The 16,464-nt window shown below is 61.0% G+C and overlaps 6 protein-coding genes across 6 annotated transcripts; 3 read left to right on the top strand and 3 right to left on the bottom strand.

The window, feature by feature from the left end:
• Positions 1–128: 128 nt before the first annotated feature.
• kti12 lies at positions 129–1,199 on the top strand (the record flags this gene model as incomplete). The annotated part of the gene is made up of 4 exons (XM_062770415.1): positions 129–300; positions 345–585; positions 673–832; positions 873–1,199. 4 exons carry the CDS (start codon positions 129–131, stop codon positions 1,197–1,199), a joined length of 900 nt encoding a protein of 299 aa, XP_062626399.1.
• On the bottom strand, positions 139–3,372 carry LOC62_03G003883 (uncharacterized protein; the record flags this gene model as incomplete). The annotated part of the gene is made up of 10 exons (XM_062770414.1): positions 139–300; positions 345–585; positions 673–1,304; positions 1,348–1,970; positions 2,010–2,242; positions 2,279–2,412; positions 2,449–2,473; positions 2,511–2,880; positions 2,922–3,109; positions 3,151–3,372. The coding sequence occupies 8 exons, from the start codon at positions 3,370–3,372 to the stop codon at positions 1,264–1,266; spliced, it is 1,836 nt and encodes a 611-aa protein (XP_062626398.1). The 3' UTR covers positions 139–300; positions 345–585; positions 673–1,263.
• A 221-nt stretch (positions 3,373–3,593) lies between these two features.
• CTR2 (Copper transport protein CTR2) lies at positions 3,594–5,030 on the top strand. The gene is made up of 5 exons (XM_062770413.1): positions 3,594–3,765; positions 3,808–3,899; positions 4,058–4,289; positions 4,329–4,429; positions 4,466–5,030. The coding sequence occupies exons 1-5, from the start codon at positions 3,697–3,699 to the stop codon at positions 4,503–4,505; spliced, it is 534 nt and encodes a 177-aa protein (XP_062626397.1). The 5' UTR covers positions 3,594–3,696; the 3' UTR covers positions 4,506–5,030.
• UMAG_11084 (putative chloride channel protein) lies at positions 4,554–7,563 on the bottom strand (the record flags this gene model as incomplete). The annotated part of the gene is made up of 11 exons (XM_062770412.1): positions 4,554–4,976; positions 5,021–5,379; positions 5,428–5,750; positions 5,788–6,287; positions 6,326–6,495; positions 6,539–6,653; positions 6,689–6,841; positions 6,889–7,091; positions 7,131–7,290; positions 7,356–7,377; positions 7,421–7,563. The coding sequence occupies 11 exons, from the start codon at positions 7,561–7,563 to the stop codon at positions 4,554–4,556; spliced, it is 2,571 nt and encodes an 856-aa protein (XP_062626396.1).
• A 346-nt stretch (positions 7,564–7,909) lies between these two features.
• LOC62_03G003880 (uncharacterized protein) lies at positions 7,910–12,129 on the top strand. The gene is made up of 3 exons (XM_062770411.1): positions 7,910–8,216; positions 8,397–8,707; positions 9,226–12,129. The coding sequence occupies exons 1-3, from the start codon at positions 8,185–8,187 to the stop codon at positions 11,709–11,711; spliced, it is 2,829 nt and encodes a 942-aa protein (XP_062626395.1). The 5' UTR covers positions 7,910–8,184; the 3' UTR covers positions 11,712–12,129.
• A 133-nt stretch (positions 12,130–12,262) lies between these two features.
• agn1_0 (Glucan endo-1,3-alpha-glucosidase agn1) lies at positions 12,263–15,799 on the bottom strand (the record flags this gene model as incomplete). Its single annotated transcript, XM_062770410.1, has 5 exons — positions 14,596–15,799; positions 13,705–14,550; positions 13,001–13,077; positions 12,802–12,949; positions 12,263–12,664 (listed from the first exon to the last, which is right to left on the bottom strand). The coding sequence occupies exons 1-5, from the start codon at positions 15,718–15,720 to the stop codon at positions 12,263–12,265; spliced, it is 2,598 nt and encodes an 865-aa protein (XP_062626394.1). The 5' UTR covers positions 15,721–15,799.
• Positions 15,800–16,464: the final 665 nt, after the last annotated feature.

Genomic DNA, 16,464 nt, shown 5'->3' with positions numbered 1-16,464 from the left:
GGGCCAAAGTCAAAGTGTGCGCGAGTGAAGTGAGTTGCGACTGGCTGACGACCACTCGGACACCAATTTCCACCTCCTCCACTTTTGGCGGCGGCGCCCACTCGACCCAACAACAACATTACTTCCACATGGCGCTCGTCACAATCTCGGGATTCCCCTGCTCGGGCAAGACGACGCGCGCACGCGAGCTCAAGGCCGACTTTGAGGCGCGGATAGCCAGCCCGTCGTACACCGGCCAGAAGTTTGACGTCGTGCTCGTCGACGACGCCGGGAGCCATGTCACGCGGGCAGCGTACGACTGTGAGCTGACCGACGACCTTCCTTCGCAAGCTGACCCGCCACAGCCTCTGCCGCCGAGAAACCCTCCCGCGCAGCCCTCTTCACGGCGGCCACGCGCGCCCTCTCGCCCAACACCATCACCATTGTCGACTCGGCAAACTACATCAAGGGCTTCCGGTACCAGATGTACTGTGCGGCCCGGGAGGCGCATGTGCGCGTCGCGACGGTGCGTGTTGCCGCGCCACCGGACAAGTGCCGCGAGTGGCATGCGGCGAGGGCAGAGGACGAGCAGTACAAGGAGGCGACGTGAGTTTGGCGAGGGCGAGACCGAGCGCCGAGGCACCCAGTCGAGCTCAGGCGCCGCCGCGAGACGCCGTGCTCACGCCGCCGCAGCTTTGACAACCTCATTATGCGGTACGAGGAGCCCAACTCGATGCAGCGGTGGGATGCGCCGCTATTCACCGTGCCTTGGGACGAGGCGCTGCCCGCCGACGACATCTGGGCTGCCGTCACCAAGGGAGAGAAGAAGCCACCAACGGGTGCAGTGGTCACTGTGGGTGCCGGTTGCTCGCGCTTTGCTCACACGCACGCAGCGCGGAAAACCGCCACCTGGCACGCTGCAGACACTGACAAACACCACCACCGCGCTCGTCCAGTCCCTGCTGCAGCATTTGACAGCCGCGCCCGGCGCCAACACCTTCCCCGTGCCGTCCCCACCTGCCGCTGGAAAACTCGTCCTCCACCTGCCGCACGGCCGCAGGCCCACGCTCGCGGAGCTGCAGCGCCTCAAGCGCCAGTTTGAGGCCCAGCAGATCCAGGCGCAGAAGAGTAACGCACGCTCAGCAGGCAACTGGACCGAGCCCGAGGTCGCGTCGGGCTTTGTCGCCTTCCTCGAGGCGACGTGGGAGACAACGACATAGATGTATATAGATGCGGATTGCGTACATGCAGTGTACAAGTATAATGCGAGGTGGCTATGCAATTCTAGCGGCGGTGCGAGTTGTGGTACTTGACTCGGAGCTCACCTGAGTGCGTGTCAGTGTGCTAATACGACCCCTGTCCACGTACAAGTCTCTAGGTGGTCGAATGCAACATTGATCCGGGCCGCGCGATCAGTCCTGGTGTCCTCTTCGGCAGCGCTCGCCGAGTAATCTGGGTGGTTCTCAAGAATCATCTTGTTGCGCTTGTCCTTTATCCGCCTGTTGATGATCTCTTCCATCGTGTAGTCGATAAAGTCGCGCGTGAGGGCAATATCGAGAACCTTGTAGTATCCTTGTTTGTCGGACACGGGGCGGTCAAGAGGCAGCGGGCGACCATTAGCGGCGGCCCGTTGCTTCTCGGCATCGGCTTTGCGCTTGGCCTCTTCTTTGGTAAGCTTGGCCTGTTGTTCTGTGGCTGACAGCCACTGCCGTTGCCGGTCAACTTGGCCAGCCACGCGACGTGTCAGCGATTGGCGTGCGCCATCATTATGGCGGCTCTGCAGCAGATGCGATGGGATGCGTGCGGGCGCCCTTGGTGGCGGTAGGGGTTGATTTTCTGGCTTGGCTTGAGGAGGTGGTGCGGCAGCGGCCGAGGCCTTGGCCCTCTTATTCTGAAGGCGCTGGGAAAGTTTTGCCGTGGTCGCGGTGCCGAATAACGAAGGTCGACCAGAGCCCTCTCCCCCGAGCATGAGGTGGACTGTCGCATAGTCTCTGATCCGCGTCAACTTCGGCAACGCTTGTTCAACTCACCGCACTGCGACCATGTCCTTTGTGCCTCGCTGTGCAAAGTTGACCATCGGCAGCAAGAACGGATCCTCCCACGTGTCCTTTGACACTGGGTTTCGGAGCATGCTCCTGAGAACAATGTTGTGGAGGGCGTCGGTCTTGACGTCGGAAACGGTCGACATCAAAAATGGAGGGGTTTCTTTGAACCAGTTATTCCTTATCCAGCGGTTGGCTTCGCTCTGCTTCTGATCGACGTGCTAGATATCAGCTACGCTCCTTTCCACGCCACTTACTAAAATGTAGCCTGGTCGTCGGGCCAGTGATGTCGGCGTAAACGGCTCAAGCCTCCACATTCTCTTATCGAGGGCGTCAGACGCATCGGCAATGGTGACGCCCCCGTCAAACAACTCGGCCTTGTAGACCAGCCCTACACGTCAGCAAATGGTCACTCAGCAGAACGCACGATACTGTGGGAAGGCGTATACTTCCTGGAAGCGTCAGTGTCGTCTCGTATAACCCACGCACCATGTCCCCGTCCAGCTGGTTCCCTTCTACCATTCCCTCGTTGGCCTCCTTGGCATTGTTCTGACGGTGGACAATCGCCTCCTGTTCGAGCCTTGTAAACCGTGGGGGGCCGTACGCAAACAGAGGGGTGGTCGCATCTTTTGGATCCCCGCTCAAAGGCGCCTTCTTATTCAGCCAGTCGGGCAACGAGTCAAAGTAGTCTTGTGTGCTAAACGACAGGTTGTTGTATCCGTCGGATCCAGGGTACGTTGGCATTGAACTCTTAAATGAACTCATTCGCCCTTCTGCAAGACTCTCCTTGCTCTTGGGCAGGTCCCCGACCTTTGGGCCGCCAGCAATGTCGAAGAGGTCGTCGTTGAGTACCACGCCGCTGGCTTGTCAGCGCACTGGTTCGCTCGACTCGTCACTTACAAGGCCCAGTGATCTCTCGGCACAGCGGCCACTGTGCATCCCTCGAGGGAGACATACGATTCGGCGCGAAGCCGGGAACCGAGTGGCCGGCGCCCTGTCGAAATGTCGTACATGCTTGGTCGGATGTGCGCAATCATGGCAATGTTGTAGAAGGGGATGAGGTGGGCCGAGAACGACTTGGCACTCCTCTACACATCAGCATGAGCGTACCTTGACCCTCCCGACTCACAGAAAGGTACTCCAACGCCAGCCCTCCAGAAAACTTCTGAAACCGGCGGGCCGGCTCGAAGAGGATACGGTCGTGCGGATCCTGTCTTCGGAGCACCATGTCGAGCTCGTTGTTGAACGTCTTGGTCACCGGTGCCCGTTTGGCCGCCTCGGCTGCGGCGACGGAAGCCGCCGCCTCCTCACTCAGCTTCTGGAAGAAGCGCGCCGCGCGAGCGAGGACCATGGCGCGAAAGTTGGCTGGCAGTTGGTGTGCAGACGACCAAAAGAAAGTCGCCAAGAATCCTCCTGAAAGTCGGCAAAAGACGCGCACAACGGCGCGACGGGAGGTGGAGGCCACGTGGTGATTAGGGCGTGCAGCGCGTGGCGCGTGGAGTGTAATTGAATTGCCGCGAGCCCTTAACGTCATTTTGTAATCAACTTGCTAATTCGCCACTTGGCGGTGCGCGTCTTTCGCGGCGATGGACACATGACGTGAGGCGACTGGTCCAGCGTGTTTATCTTCTTCCCATCGACACTTCTCTCCCCACTCTTCATCCCACGACTCACAATGGACCACGGAGGACATGGAGGACACGGCGGAGGCAGCGGCGGCGGCGCGACGGCGCCCAAGTGCTCTGTACGTTCAGCACCTCCACACACCGGCGCTGACCTCGCCCAGATGAACATGCTCTGGAATCACCAGGTGGCCGACACCTGCGTCGTGTTCCGCTCTTGGCACGTTGCGGGGTGGACGGGCATGGTCGTGTCGTGGTGAGTGGGCGGTGTGTCGTATATAACCCGGCCTGTTCACTCTTCCTCTCACTTCTTCCCCACCACTGCCAGTACAAGGCGGTGACAATCCAAGTCGCACAGCCGACCGCAGCCCTCTCCCCTCTCCCTTTCGTTCCGTGCCGAAGCTCATCACCCAGCCTCGCCATCATCGCCATCTCGGTAGGCTACGCCGCCCTGCTCGCCCACACGCGCGCCTACGAGCGGCGCGTGGCCGCCGCCCTCGCGGCCCAGGCGAACGCGGGCACGCCGACGTCGTCCTACTCGGCAGTGGACACCGCGCCGCGCGGCGAACAGGTCTTCAAGCTGCCCAAGCATGCGCGCGTGCGCCGTGCTGCGCTGTACGCTGCGTCGGTGGCCATCGCGTACTGGGTGAGTGGTTGAGACTACGCGAACGCTAACAGACACTAGCTCATGCTCGTCGCCATGACGTACAACACGTACCTCTTCTCTGCTATCGTTGTCGGCGCCGGTATTGGGCACTACATCTACGAGGATGAGATCGACCTTGGGTGGGTAGAGCATACTTGCACTCGCTGACCCGCCAGATCGCTCTTGGGTGCTGGTAAGGGCCTCGCTTGCCACTAGTGCACTTCAATATGACCATGCATTGTCGGACTCTATATCACCAAGTGTCTAGCGCTGCTGCTGTTGCTGCGGCTCCTCGTTCATCTCAAACCTGTACGCCTCGTCACTCCTAGGCGGCGTCCCATTGTACTGTCGCACGCGCTGCAGCGCAGTGTTGACAACGCCGACACCGTGGGTGCGGGCCCATGTGAAACCGTCTTCTAGGAGACCCTCGAGGGCTGGCGCGCGGTCGGGAGCTCCGGGCTGGCCACCCCAGCCACCATCCCAGCTGGCTTGTCTGGAGCGCGAGGCGGCGTTCTCGGCTGTCGCGACGCGGTGCTTCTCGCTCGCCTCATGCCGCAACACGTCCTTGATCGTCACAAGGCCGACGAGCGTGCCCTCGTGGGACACAAGAATGACTCGCGGTCCCATACGGCGGAAGAGCTGGAGGACAATCTCCAGCGGCATCTTGGGCGACACTGTGAGGGGCGTCTGGTGGAGTCAGCTTCGAATCTGCGTCGACGCTAGCTACCCACCTCATCGAGGTACTGTCCAAAGTCGACACGGTTGGCACCCTCGCCAGAGCCGTATGGGTTTCCACCGGTTGCTCCCTGGTTGGGAATGACAACGTCGCGGTGGGACAGGTGCTCGAGGCTGTCGTTGGTCTCCTGGAAGGTGCACAGCGCGTTGGGGGACACGTTGTGTGTCCTCCGTGCGCGGTCGAGGGCAAAGCGGAGTTCATGCTTGCGCATAAAGCCGACGATCGACCTATCCTCGTCGCTCTTCACCACAGGGAAGCCCTGGTAGCTGGTCGACTGGACTAGTTCGCTGATCTGCTCAAGAGGAACGCCAGTGGCAGGGATGACGACGAGGTCCTTGCGCATGATGTGGCCGACTGGAGGGTGTCAGTTGAGAGTTCCAGAAGCGGAAGTTGCCAACTCACTGGGCTCGAAGAACGCCTTGTCACCCGCCTCGGCATCCTCCTTCTCCAAGAAGGGGTACCCGTTGAAGCGAATCATCTGCTCGGCAATGCCGCCCTTCCCGATCTGGTCGCTCACAGCCTTGGTCACGAGAATGACGATCATTGTCGGCAAGACGTAGGTGAGGGCACCGGTGAGCTCGAACATGATGACGACGACGGTAACCGTGAGGTTGGTAATGCCGCCGAGGGCAGCACCAGCACCGAGGAAAGCGTAGGTGCCGGGCGTGATGCACGGCGCGTCGGGCGCGCACGCAGACGCAAACCACGGAGCGTTGGGGAATGATCTGAGTGGGTTAGCTATGAGGTGACTTTGCTACCCACTGTTGGAGCGCCTTGACGAGAATACCAATCATACGACCGAATGTCGCACCCACCGCCATGGACGGCACAAAGATACCGGCCGGGACCTTGCTACCGTACGACACGATGATGAAGCCGATGCGGATAATCGTCGCAAGGAGGAGCGAGTAGACCATGCGCCATTGTGACGAAGCCTGGCACAGGCCGTCCTTGTCTCCGCCACCCTCGCACTCTCGGAAGAGAATCGACATGCTCTCAGTCATGTCGATTCTGAGGAAGCGGTTCATGTAGCCGATCATGCCGGTTCCGACTGCGAGAACCACCGCCTCGGCAACGCCGTGCTTGGCGAGGTGCTTGCGGCGGAACGCGGCGACTTGGAGGTTGTACTTGGACACAAAGGCGCCGTAACAACCGCCAAAGACACCGATGAGAATGTATGCCGGGATTTCAAAGTAGTGCCAGTCGCGGTCGTATGAGACGGTGAACAGGACGAGCTTGCCAGTACGGAATGGGTCCATGGACTGGGGTCTTAGCTCAAGCGGTCGCGTTCGGAGCTTACAGAGAGAGTAAACGTCGCCACCAGAGCACAGAAGAAGCTCCTCCACATGGTGCGAGTGGAGAAGGCTTGGTTCATCTCCTCGATCGAGAACAGCACGCCTCCGATAGGCGAGCCGAACGCAACTGCCACGCCAGCCGCGCTTGCAGCTGTCAGGACCTCGCGCATCTTGACTGCAAACATTAGTCACGGCCATCACTTGCACAGGCAACTCACGCTGGCTATCGCGGAACCGCGGGAAGAGGCTGCCGACCACATTGCCGACCGCGCACGCCACATGGACCGAGGGGCCCTCCTTGCCAACTGACAAGCCCGAGCCAATCGAGAGGGGCTGGTGGGTCAGAAGGACCGAACTGTATCACCCACCATGGTCAATGCCTTGATCACGAGCGTCTCGAAGCTCAGATAACCATTAATGATGAAGCCACCGAGGATACACTTGATCTCCGAGATACCCGAGCCGGCTGCGTATGGCGCGAAGCTGCGCACGAGATACGCGGCGGTTCCGCAGAAAAGGCCCTGCGTCGTTAGCCGATGTCTACGAGACCACCTCTGGGAACACCCACAGCGTAGGTGATGTACACAAGCCAAGGGAACGGCGGAATCGCGCCCCAGTCATGCCACTCGTCGCAGCCGCCGTCCTCGGAGATCTCGATACAGCAGAACTTGCGGCCGAGCCACCAGCCCGTCGAGCAGTGGCCGAGCTTGATGTCTGACAGCCATCCCGTGATGATGGCCATGAGAGCCGCGCTGACGCCGATGCCAATTCCTGGTGGGTCAGTCGGCGTTCCAGGAGGATGCTACCCACCAACGAGCGTAATGACAACATAACTTTCGCCCTCCTGGTACGCCCTGGCGATCGCGCGCCAGAGATAACCCAAGACACCGTCGAGGCTGTTCAGACGGTCGAGTAGCGACCCGGGACGAGGCAGACTCCGGCTCTTCGGGTTCCGTTCTCGCAGCGAGTCCTGGATCCAGTCTGTGAAGCGTTAGGGCTGGTGCTGACTACGACGACGACAGCCGACTCGCCTACTGTGCTAAAGTCCTCGTAGCGTCTGTGGAAGTGTCAGCATCAAGCTCAACTTGACACCGACTCACTTGATCTGCTGCAGCTCGACCTCGGCGTCAAAGGCCGGTGGTGGTCGTGACGACGACGGCCCAGCACCGCCGACTGACAAGTGCGGGTCCTCGCCGCCGTCGCCGTGTGGGTCGAGCGATCCTGGTGCCGGTGGGTACGACATGGTGGGGTGCTCGTTGCTCTTGCGGCTCGAGTGGTCTTGATTCGACGCGTTCGACTTCTTTGGCAGGTATGACAACAGTCGCGCCGATGGCAGGCATCGCATTAGAAACGGCGGGTGAGGAGGCGTTCAGCCCCGCAATGACGAGGCAGTTAGGGAACGCACGTGACATGCACGTGGCGGCCCTCCCCTCCGTCTGTTATCGCTCGGTGGCAAAGTGCCTCGTCGGGGAAAGTTGCTAATGCCGTTACCCTGAGCTACAGTTCCCCCTCCAGCGCCGCTGGCCACTTGCCGCTCGATTCACCACCCACGACCGCTCATCATCACCACTCCTCATTCCCCTCTTCCTTCATCCAACACCCACTCCCTCACTGTATTTCAGTCTCGCCGACGTTAGTATTGCATGAGGTCAGGAGGGGAGTAGTACGCAGAGATACCTTATAGAACTCTAGGAGTACATACTTCTTGAGAAATCCATCGTCTGGTGAAACCCCAGTGACTTCCGCTTCTTGTGACCAAGGCGGCCATTGTGTGTAAGGCGTCTGTTCGTCGTCGTGCAACACGGTCGGTCCATCCTCCCCAGGGCAGGCAGCAGCAGTAGCTCTACACCCTCCCCATCATCCGATGGACGCTTGGGTCGCGCTGCAGAAGTACGCGTACGCACCTCTTTCCTTGTAACCCCCCTGTTCTCGGGCTCACGAGACATCCTTCACGCACGCACACTCTCCGCACCGCACCATACACCAATCCGCTTCCGTCACCCCTCTCCCAACCCACCTCCACCCGTGTGGCACCAACCCACACACGTCGCCCACACTGGACTTCCGACCCTACAGTACGAGCAACGAGCAGCTCGCCTGGCTCCAGCGCGAGTTTCTCGCCCACCCTCCGCTTCCGCAACAAACGGTCCAGGACTGGCTTCAGTGGCGATCTCGTGTCGCCGAGGGCATGACAGAGCTTGAGGCACTGTCAACCGTTCTCAACCAGACCCAGCACCCGGCCAGTTTCCCGGCAAGCCTTGCGGCCAGCCAGTCGCCGCCGCCAATTCAGCAGCCCCAACCCCAAGTCTACTTGCAACCGGTCCAACCACAGCTGCTGTTACAACCAGTCCACCAGCTTCCTCAGGCCCAGCAGTTCAACCAGTTCGGTGAGTACCATTCTAACCTCCCGTCATCGTTTAGAAAGGCCCCGATGCCTAATGCTGGCAATGGACGCCTATCATATGAACCCCACATGCCTTGCCGCTTTACCTGTTGATTGAATGGCTCTGGCCCATCGGCCATGAAAGGCTGTGGTGGCTGTGGAAGGTGGGCAAGCCACCACTTGTCTGGCGCCACCACCACAGGCGTGGTTGTTCAACAGCCTACGACCAGTGCGGCCAGCACCCACGCAGACGATGAAGCGGGATCAAATTCCGTCGCCCAATCCGAACTGCGTGGGCCTAAAAATGAACAAGGCACAAGGACACATGCTGGCCGAATTTTGCGCGCCTACCAGGCCAGACGCACGCCTTTTTTTTCGTCGCATCACGTGACCTACATCGCGATTTCGTGTGCCTCGGCTGTACCTTGCAGGCCGAGACCATGAAGTTTGAATTTGCCTCCGTTCGCATTACCCCTGCCTCCTCTCGTCATCAATGTGGCACTTTGCTGACACCCGTCACAGACTTGTCGACCTTTGGCACTGCTGGCCTGCTTCAACAACAGCAACAGCAGGTCTACCCCGCGTATGTCAACATGAACCAGGTTAGGCCTATGAATATTCAGCAGCACCCCGGTCCATCAGTACACGCATACGCCCAGCCAACACCTCCCGCGAGACCTGTTCAGAGCTTCATCGCCCCTGGCTTGATCCAGCAGGCACAGCAGCTGCAGCCACTCTCGGCCCCTTCTTCGCACCTCCTCCCGCCCCCGACGTCTATGGCAAGCCAGATCCCTGCCACAGTTCTCCCGACCCCCGTCCAGCAACCCTTCACCACCCAGGGGCCTTCTGCCCAGACTTCAGCGCAACCTTCCTTCAAGGCACCTCCCGCTCACCTCCGGAGACCCACTCCTCCAGTAATTCGACCTCCTCAACAGCTGGTCCCTACTGCCATCCCCCAAACCGGCACGAAGCGCCAGCGCCCCGCTGTCGCTCGCAGACGCATCATGCATTCTCCCCTCCCTCCCTTCAAGGACACGTGGATCGTTCCCGTCGGATACGACATGGCCAAGGGTGCCGCCGCCGCGGCCCGCCGGCCTGACTCGTCCAGGATGGACGACGAGCCATTGCCGGTAGACAAGCCTGCACGAGCGGCGCGGTCGAGCACTCCACCTGCCTCTCGCCTGAGCGCGGCGCACGTTGAGGTTCTCAAGGCTGTTCGCAAAGAGCAACTCCATCAAAACAAACCCTTCCAGCTATTCAGATATCTGAGATCCAAGCCCGGGACAGATGGAGGCAAATTAAAGCCCGAGTTCGTCCCCAACGCGACTCAGCTCGCAGATATCCTGAAAAAGCTCGATGAGGCATCGGGATCTTATCTTCGTCTTATGGCGGACGACAAGAGATATACCGAGGTTATTCAAATTTGGATGAAGCAGATGCTCAAGAATCCTCAAGAGTGGGAGCCCGCCATCATACCTCTGTTCCGCATCCTCCAGAGGACCGACATGCCGGTCAACTACATCCTCGACCTCAAGATCGGAAAACTGGCTGTATGGATCGGCGAGAAGTGCAAAGAAGCCAAGCTTCCAAACGCCTCTCAAATTCAAGTCGAGGTTGAAAAGTACAAGAAGTATTGCGCGGACACCCTCTTGCCCAAAAACCGAGAGATTCTGAGTGATTCAGACTCGTCCGGATCCGATGAGCCGGTCAAGAAGAAGCGCAAGGCCGAGGATGTCAAGCCGACTGTCAAGCCGGCCGGAGCCTCTTCTTCGTCCACGAAGCCCGCAGCCAAGCCTGCTGCTAGGTCAGGAGCCAAGCCCGCCTCATCAAACACCGACATGTCGTTCTTTGTCGGCGGCTCTTCCGCGTCGTCGAGTATGACGGCTACCAAGCCCAAGCCCAAGCCGCTTCCCGACTTCAAGAGGACTCCTGTTCAACCTGTTGCGCCTGTCGGTGGTGCGTCGGGCGGCAGCCTTCTGGCTTCCACGATGAAGATGCTGGGAAAGAAGGAAGAGTCTCCGCCCCTACGCATGGACAGCAGGCCCAATCCTGCAGCCCAACCAGCTGCCCCTCGCGTCGACCCGAACAAGCCCAAGCCCAACAAGAAGGGCCACCTCGTCCGTTGGGTCGACCTGGTCGCATCCCCTCCCCCTGACCGCCCACTTGAAGCCATCCGTCCGTTCACGCAGGAGCCTCATGAGCTCGAGCCGGCGCCATGGCAAGAGGAGGGCGAATTACATGGCATGTCAGCCCACGACCTCGACAAGCAAGAGGGCCGCGCGATGCACATTCACGACGCTCTCGAGGAAGTTGTCGAGTGGAACGAGCCCTCGCCCTACCTCGCCCCTGACCAGCTTCGCGGCCCAGTCGCCACCCTTGAAGTCGACGCCCAAGACGAGCGCGAACGCCCAATTATGGCAGTGTCGTACCCGGCTGGTGCCACACCACCGACTCCCGACGAGGCCAGTGTTCGCCTTGTGAAGGACGGCGACAGCACCGTCTCTCGTGTGCTCGACAAGACGCTATATACTCCGGCTCCCCCTGCCCCAGCTCCTGCCGCACCGGTCAGCAACGTACAGGACCTCCTCCGCAACTTAGGCGGCGTGATCTCTCAGGTCGCCCAGCCAGCGGCGTCCTCTTCGTCGTATGGCTACGACCAGTACGGCGCGCACCAGGGCTACGGCGCCGGCTCGTCGTCGCACGATCAACGCAGCTGGCAGCAGCAACAGCCTGCCGCGGCGGCGCCGACCGCAAACCGCTGGAACAACAACGGCGCTGGCAGCGGCTACAACGCCGGTGCCGGCAACAACTATGGCGGCGCGAGCGGTAGTAACTACGCGAACAACAGCAACTACGGCGAGAACCGCACGAGCGGCTTCGGCCGTGGCGGTTACGGCGGGAACCGCGGCGGCGCCGGCGCCGGCGGGCTCAACTACCGTAAGCGGCCTTGTAAGTATTACCAGGACGGCTTCTGCAAGGCGGGCAACTCGTGCACGTTCCTGCACTGAGTGGGGGGTGCGAATGGCGACTGGCGCGGCGCGTGGGCGGCTGGCGTGGCGAAAGGCGACTCGCTTCGGCAGTACACTCACAGACGCCAGACGACCACGACTCGACGACGACCCCGCACTTCACGCCTGCTCCGCCACGGGGCCGCCGCTGGGGCCACCCTCATCGCCAATAAGCGACCACGAAGCGTTCGAATCAATCAACAAGCACTCGAGAATACAACAGACGAACCATGAAAGCACACAATACAACACCATTTCAAGCATGCGCACCAAGCGCCCATTGTTCCGTAGTGTACCATGTACCTTTTGCATTGCCCGTCCTGCAGGGCGGTGACGACATGAAGCCAAGCCAAGCCAAAGCTCGCCTGCGTGCGTGTGTAGGCTGCAGCCCAGCGCCGGTCATTAGTCTCTGATACACTGTCATGTTAATTTCGTTCCATGTGGCTTGCTCGTTTCCGTGTCCCGTCTCGCTGCTACAAGTTCATGCGCTGATCTACAGAAATACTAATGTAAAGATGGAAGGAGATAGATGTCGTTTAGTCACTATACGCCTACTGGGCCTTCTTGGCCTTCTCCCGCTTGGCGCGGTTCATGGCCACGATGCGCTTCGAGGCGAGGTTGGTGATGCGCTTGTGAAGCTCGGGGTTCCAGTGGAAGAGGCCGAAGAGGGTCTCGATGTGGACGAAGAAGGGGGCGGTGACGAGCGCCTGGGTGAGGTTGTCGAACACGGCCGGTGCGCGGCCCTCGAACGCAAAGTGGCCGACAAACTGCCAGAACCAGCCGTTGAAGAAGACGAACAGGCCGAACGCGAGCGCCGACGGCGCGGGCCCGAACGCGTGCAGGAAGGGCAGCCACGAGGGCGGGTGCGCGACGAGGTACGCCGACGTCAGGTACTCGGCGAGCATGACGGGCAGGTAGGTGATCTGGGGGATGGGGTACGGCGCGACGGTCAGCTAGGGTGCGGTGCGGGGGCACTGGCTGGGGGGTGGGGGTGGGGGCACCTCGAGCAGAGGCTTCTTGGCCGGCAATTGAGTGCCCGGCGCCACGCCATCGGCCTCCACCCCAGCCCTTTGCTTGCTTCGCTACTCACTCCGACAAAGTCGCTCAGGAAGAAGTAGTACAGCTGGAACACGACCGCGAAGAGCATGCCCAGCGACGGCTGGTACGACAGGCCGGGGGCGAGGTCGACATACGTCGTGCCCGGCAGGCGGAGGTGGCCAGCGATGATGAGCCATGACCTGGGCGCGGGGTGAGCACAGTGCGCACGCCTTTCCCCCCACACCACTCACCACCAGATCTGGGGGATGAAGACAAAGTGGATGCCCACGTTGATCGGGTTCGAGTGGTACGAGGCGTAGAATGCGAGCTGGGGGGTGGGTTAGCGACGCGACGTGATGGATGCTGCGGCGCGCCGCGCTATGCTTACCTCGTTCTCGAGGTGCTCGCTCGCCGAGGGCTTTGAGTCGGCCGCGGGCGCCGCTACTGCTGCTGCTTTCGTCGCTGCCATTATCGTTGATGGATGAAGAGAAAGAGAGACGAAGAGAAAGAAGGAAAGAAAGAAACGTGAATGACGAAGCAGGCGGCGTCTAGATGCCGTCTGGGCGCGCGCAGACGTAGTCGGGCCCTTTGGCTGGCTGGTGGTGGCGGCGGCGGCAGCGGCGGCAACGACAGAATCGCCAGGAACCACACTACTCGGCCATTGACCCCACCCGATGGGATCAATGAGACACCACCCCCCACGCCCAGACCACCCAGACCACAGCATGCCGTCATGCACGCTCCAGTGCATGGTGGAACTTCGTATCAAGCTCGAGACACGAACAATGCACCCGCGGCAACGGGAACCCAACGCACAGTCGCATAGCATACACCTATGTACACGGCAAGCACCAGCTGCTAGCACACTCTATAACAAGATACCAAGATCCCTACTACCCCCGAGCCAAGCCCAGCTCGCTGCTACCCACTTGCTGCTCGCTCACGCAGAGCCCACAAAGTAATTGTAGTTGTACGTCACTGGATTCTCGGTGTACTGGAATGCCGAGCCCGAAGAGTACTCGACGACCGTGTTGCCGTTTCGGGAGACACTGCCGCCGATGCCGCCGGGAGCGCTAGCCAACTTGAGCTTTGAGAGCCCGGCGCCGACCTCGAAGGTTTGCGAGGTGGCACCTGACGTGAGGGTGACTGTCGCCGGGGCCGTAGTGAGGACGACCGCCCAGAGGTTGTCGGTTGTCCATGCCGCGTTGGTCGGTCTACCCACGGGGTCGTTGGATGCCGTTGCCGCAGCCGGGTGGGGGCGCGACCACAGCGTGATCGAGTCCTTGGCGATGGCGGGGTAGGCACCCGTCTTGTAAGCTGTAGCGTAGTACGCTGTGAGCTGTGCGAGGCCCGTGTGGTCGAACCCGTCGACCCAGGTGTTGGAGGTGACCGGCAAGTCGCCCTTGATCGGGCCGATGTAGCTCGACTCGCCAAAGTCGTTCCAAGTGAGAATCTCAGTCATGGTCGACGTGCCGCGCAGCGCGATGACCTCCTCCCAGCGTGTGCAGTACAGCCAGTCGTCCGAGCGGTAAAGCCAGTTCTTGTTGTAGGTGTTGGGACCGAAGTGGGTAAAGAAGAAGGGCGAGATGGCGGTCATGTACGACTTGGAGCCAAGGCCGGCGAGGTAGGTCGCATCGGTCGACGCCGTGCCGATGTCGTAGTTGCCCATGGGCCACGCCGAGTTCCAGTTGAGCTCTCCGTCCATCCACGAGTACGAGGAGAAGGACGACGGGTCGGAGAAGATACTGGGGACGAAGAAGATGTTGATGCCCTGGGCCTTGAGCACGTCCACGAATTGTGTCTGGGAGTGTCAGCTTGGTCACCACGTCCCGTCAGCTGTACTCACCTGCCAGCCATTGAGGGAACCAGAGCCAAAGGTGCAGCTTGAGCCGGCAAACGTTGAGACGAGGACCTTGCCGTTGACCAGCGCCTGGGCCGGGCTCGAAGCGTGCGCCTTGACGAGGTTGACCAGCGTCGTGGCGTCGGCGGTCGAGCCACACGACATCGAGGTCATGTCGAACGAGAGGAAGAGCTTGAAGCCGCCCTGCGCCTCGGCAGCAGCGTACGCCGAGTCGACCTGCGCCGGGCCCCAGTAGTCGCTGCCCATGTTGAGCGCGAAGCCGTCAACGCCGTACGACTTGGCGGTTGACACGTCCGCCGACCAGTCGGACGCAGTGTAGCTGTACGTCAGGCCGACCATGTGGTGTGCCCACACGTAGTGCGGCGAGGTGGACCGTGGCACATCCGTGGGTGTCGTGGGGATTGGAGTGGTCGTGGTCGGAGCTGCCTGAGTCGTCGTCGTGGTGGCCTCGGTCGTGGTTGTCGCCGCCGTTGTAGTCGTGGTAGTGGCCGTCGTCGTGGTCTCGGTGGTGGTGGTCGCCGTTGTCGTCGTTGCGTCCACCGTGGTCGTCGTTGTGGGGATCACCGTCGTCGTGGTAGCCGTCGCCGACGTCGGACCGGCCGACGCCGTCGAGCAGTACACGTTGTTGTCGGTGGCGTTGTACCTGTAGAACGAGAGGTACCACGCGTCACCGCACACCTCGGAGCCGTCACCAGCACAAGGCTTCTTGCAATAGCTGTCGGGGACGACATTACCGCCGTTACCGCTCAACTCGTTGGCGCAGTAGCACTCGTCGCCAAACTCGGTGCCAGCAAGCTTGAACCCGCGCTTTGCGCAGTTGGTGATACACAGCAGTGGCGAGTTGGCCTGCGACGAGAAGGAAAAGCCGTTGAGCACACGCACGCCCCACGACTCGTTGATGCACCCCTCGTACGACCATCCGTCTGGCAGTGCGGCACGCTTGGAAGGGAGAGGGGGCGGCTTGGTCAGGCCGGCCGGGTCGCCATAATACCTGCGGACTGCGTCCACCGCGCGGCGGGGGAGGGTAAAGATCGACTCGGTAACGGGCGCTGCTGTTACGGCCGGCGAGGCGGCAAGCGCGAGGAGAAGGAGGTTGGCGACCGGCGCCATCGTGAAGATGTGAGAGCGTTACCGTCCAGCGGTGCGATGGTCAGAGCTCCAGGCTCGAAGTGATAGAGAGAGGGTGGGGTGGGGGAAGGAAGAAGAAAGAACAGTCGCCCCCGACGGAGCGCTGTATTTGGGGGGACTGACAGGCGCTGGGCGAGGGGGCGCACGCAAGCAATGTTGTGCAGCAATTGTCGCTGACTGGCTTTGCCCTGTTGTGCCCAGCGTCGCTCAGCCAACCAAACCAGTCATGAGTGGCGTGTGGCGTCAGTGGCGTCACCAAGCGGCTGGAACCAATTGATTAAGTGGGCAAGGCGACGCAGCTGGCCAGGAGGAGGAGGAGAAAGAAATCAAGCGCGCTGGTAGTAAACCTGGCGCAGTCGACGACCCTGGAGATTGTATTTTGGCGCTGGTACCATGCCCGCCCACGCGCCAAGCTAGAGCGGCAAATGCACGCGGCAAATGCACGCTGGTGCGCTGGCGCCATTCCCCGGTAGTGGTGCTGCTGGCCAGTGAGACCGCAGTGACACTCCCTGACGCGACGCCGGCGACGCCTCGTTGTTGTGCTTTCCCTCGTTCTGCCATTTTGTCGCCCGACTCGGCAGGCCGGCGGCGGCACGACACGGCACGCAGCACAGTCACGACAACAACATGAGCTGACTGGGGTGGGCGAACAGAGCAGCTGCGCCAAGCAAGCCTGCCTTCTTGCCTGAGCGAGCAGTTGCCGTGCCGGCTTCTAGCTTCAGAATC

Source organism: Vanrija pseudolonga, chromosome 3 (genome assembly GCF_020906515.1).
Source record: "Vanrija pseudolonga chromosome 3, complete sequence".
Classification (NCBI taxonomy): Eukaryota; Fungi; Basidiomycota; class Tremellomycetes; order Trichosporonales; family Trichosporonaceae; genus Vanrija; species Vanrija pseudolonga.
This window is presented reverse-complemented; position numbering and strand designations above follow the sequence as displayed.

Excerpts from the sequence above, each read along its gene's own strand:
- CTR2 (XM_062770413.1), top strand. The coding sequence starts at position 3,697 with ATGGACCACGGAGGACATGGAGGACACGGCGGAGGCAGCGGCGGCGGC. Across the intron at positions 3,766-3,807 it reads CGACGGCGCCCAAGTGCTCT|ATGAACATGCTCTGGAATCA; the intron begins GTACGTTCAGCA and ends GACCTCGCCCAG. Across the intron at positions 4,430-4,465 it reads GAGGATGAGATCGACCTTGG|ATCGCTCTTGGGTGCTGGTA; the intron begins GTGGGTAGAGCA and ends CTGACCCGCCAG.
- LOC62_03G003880 (XM_062770411.1), top strand. The coding sequence starts at position 8,185 with ATGGACGCTTGGGTCGCGCTGCAGAAGTACGC. Across the intron at positions 8,217-8,396 it reads GTCGCGCTGCAGAAGTACGC|TACGAGCAACGAGCAGCTCG; the intron begins GTACGCACCTCT and ends CCGACCCTACAG. Across the intron at positions 8,708-9,225 it reads CCAGCAGTTCAACCAGTTCG|ACTTGTCGACCTTTGGCACT; the intron begins GTGAGTACCATT and ends CACCCGTCACAG.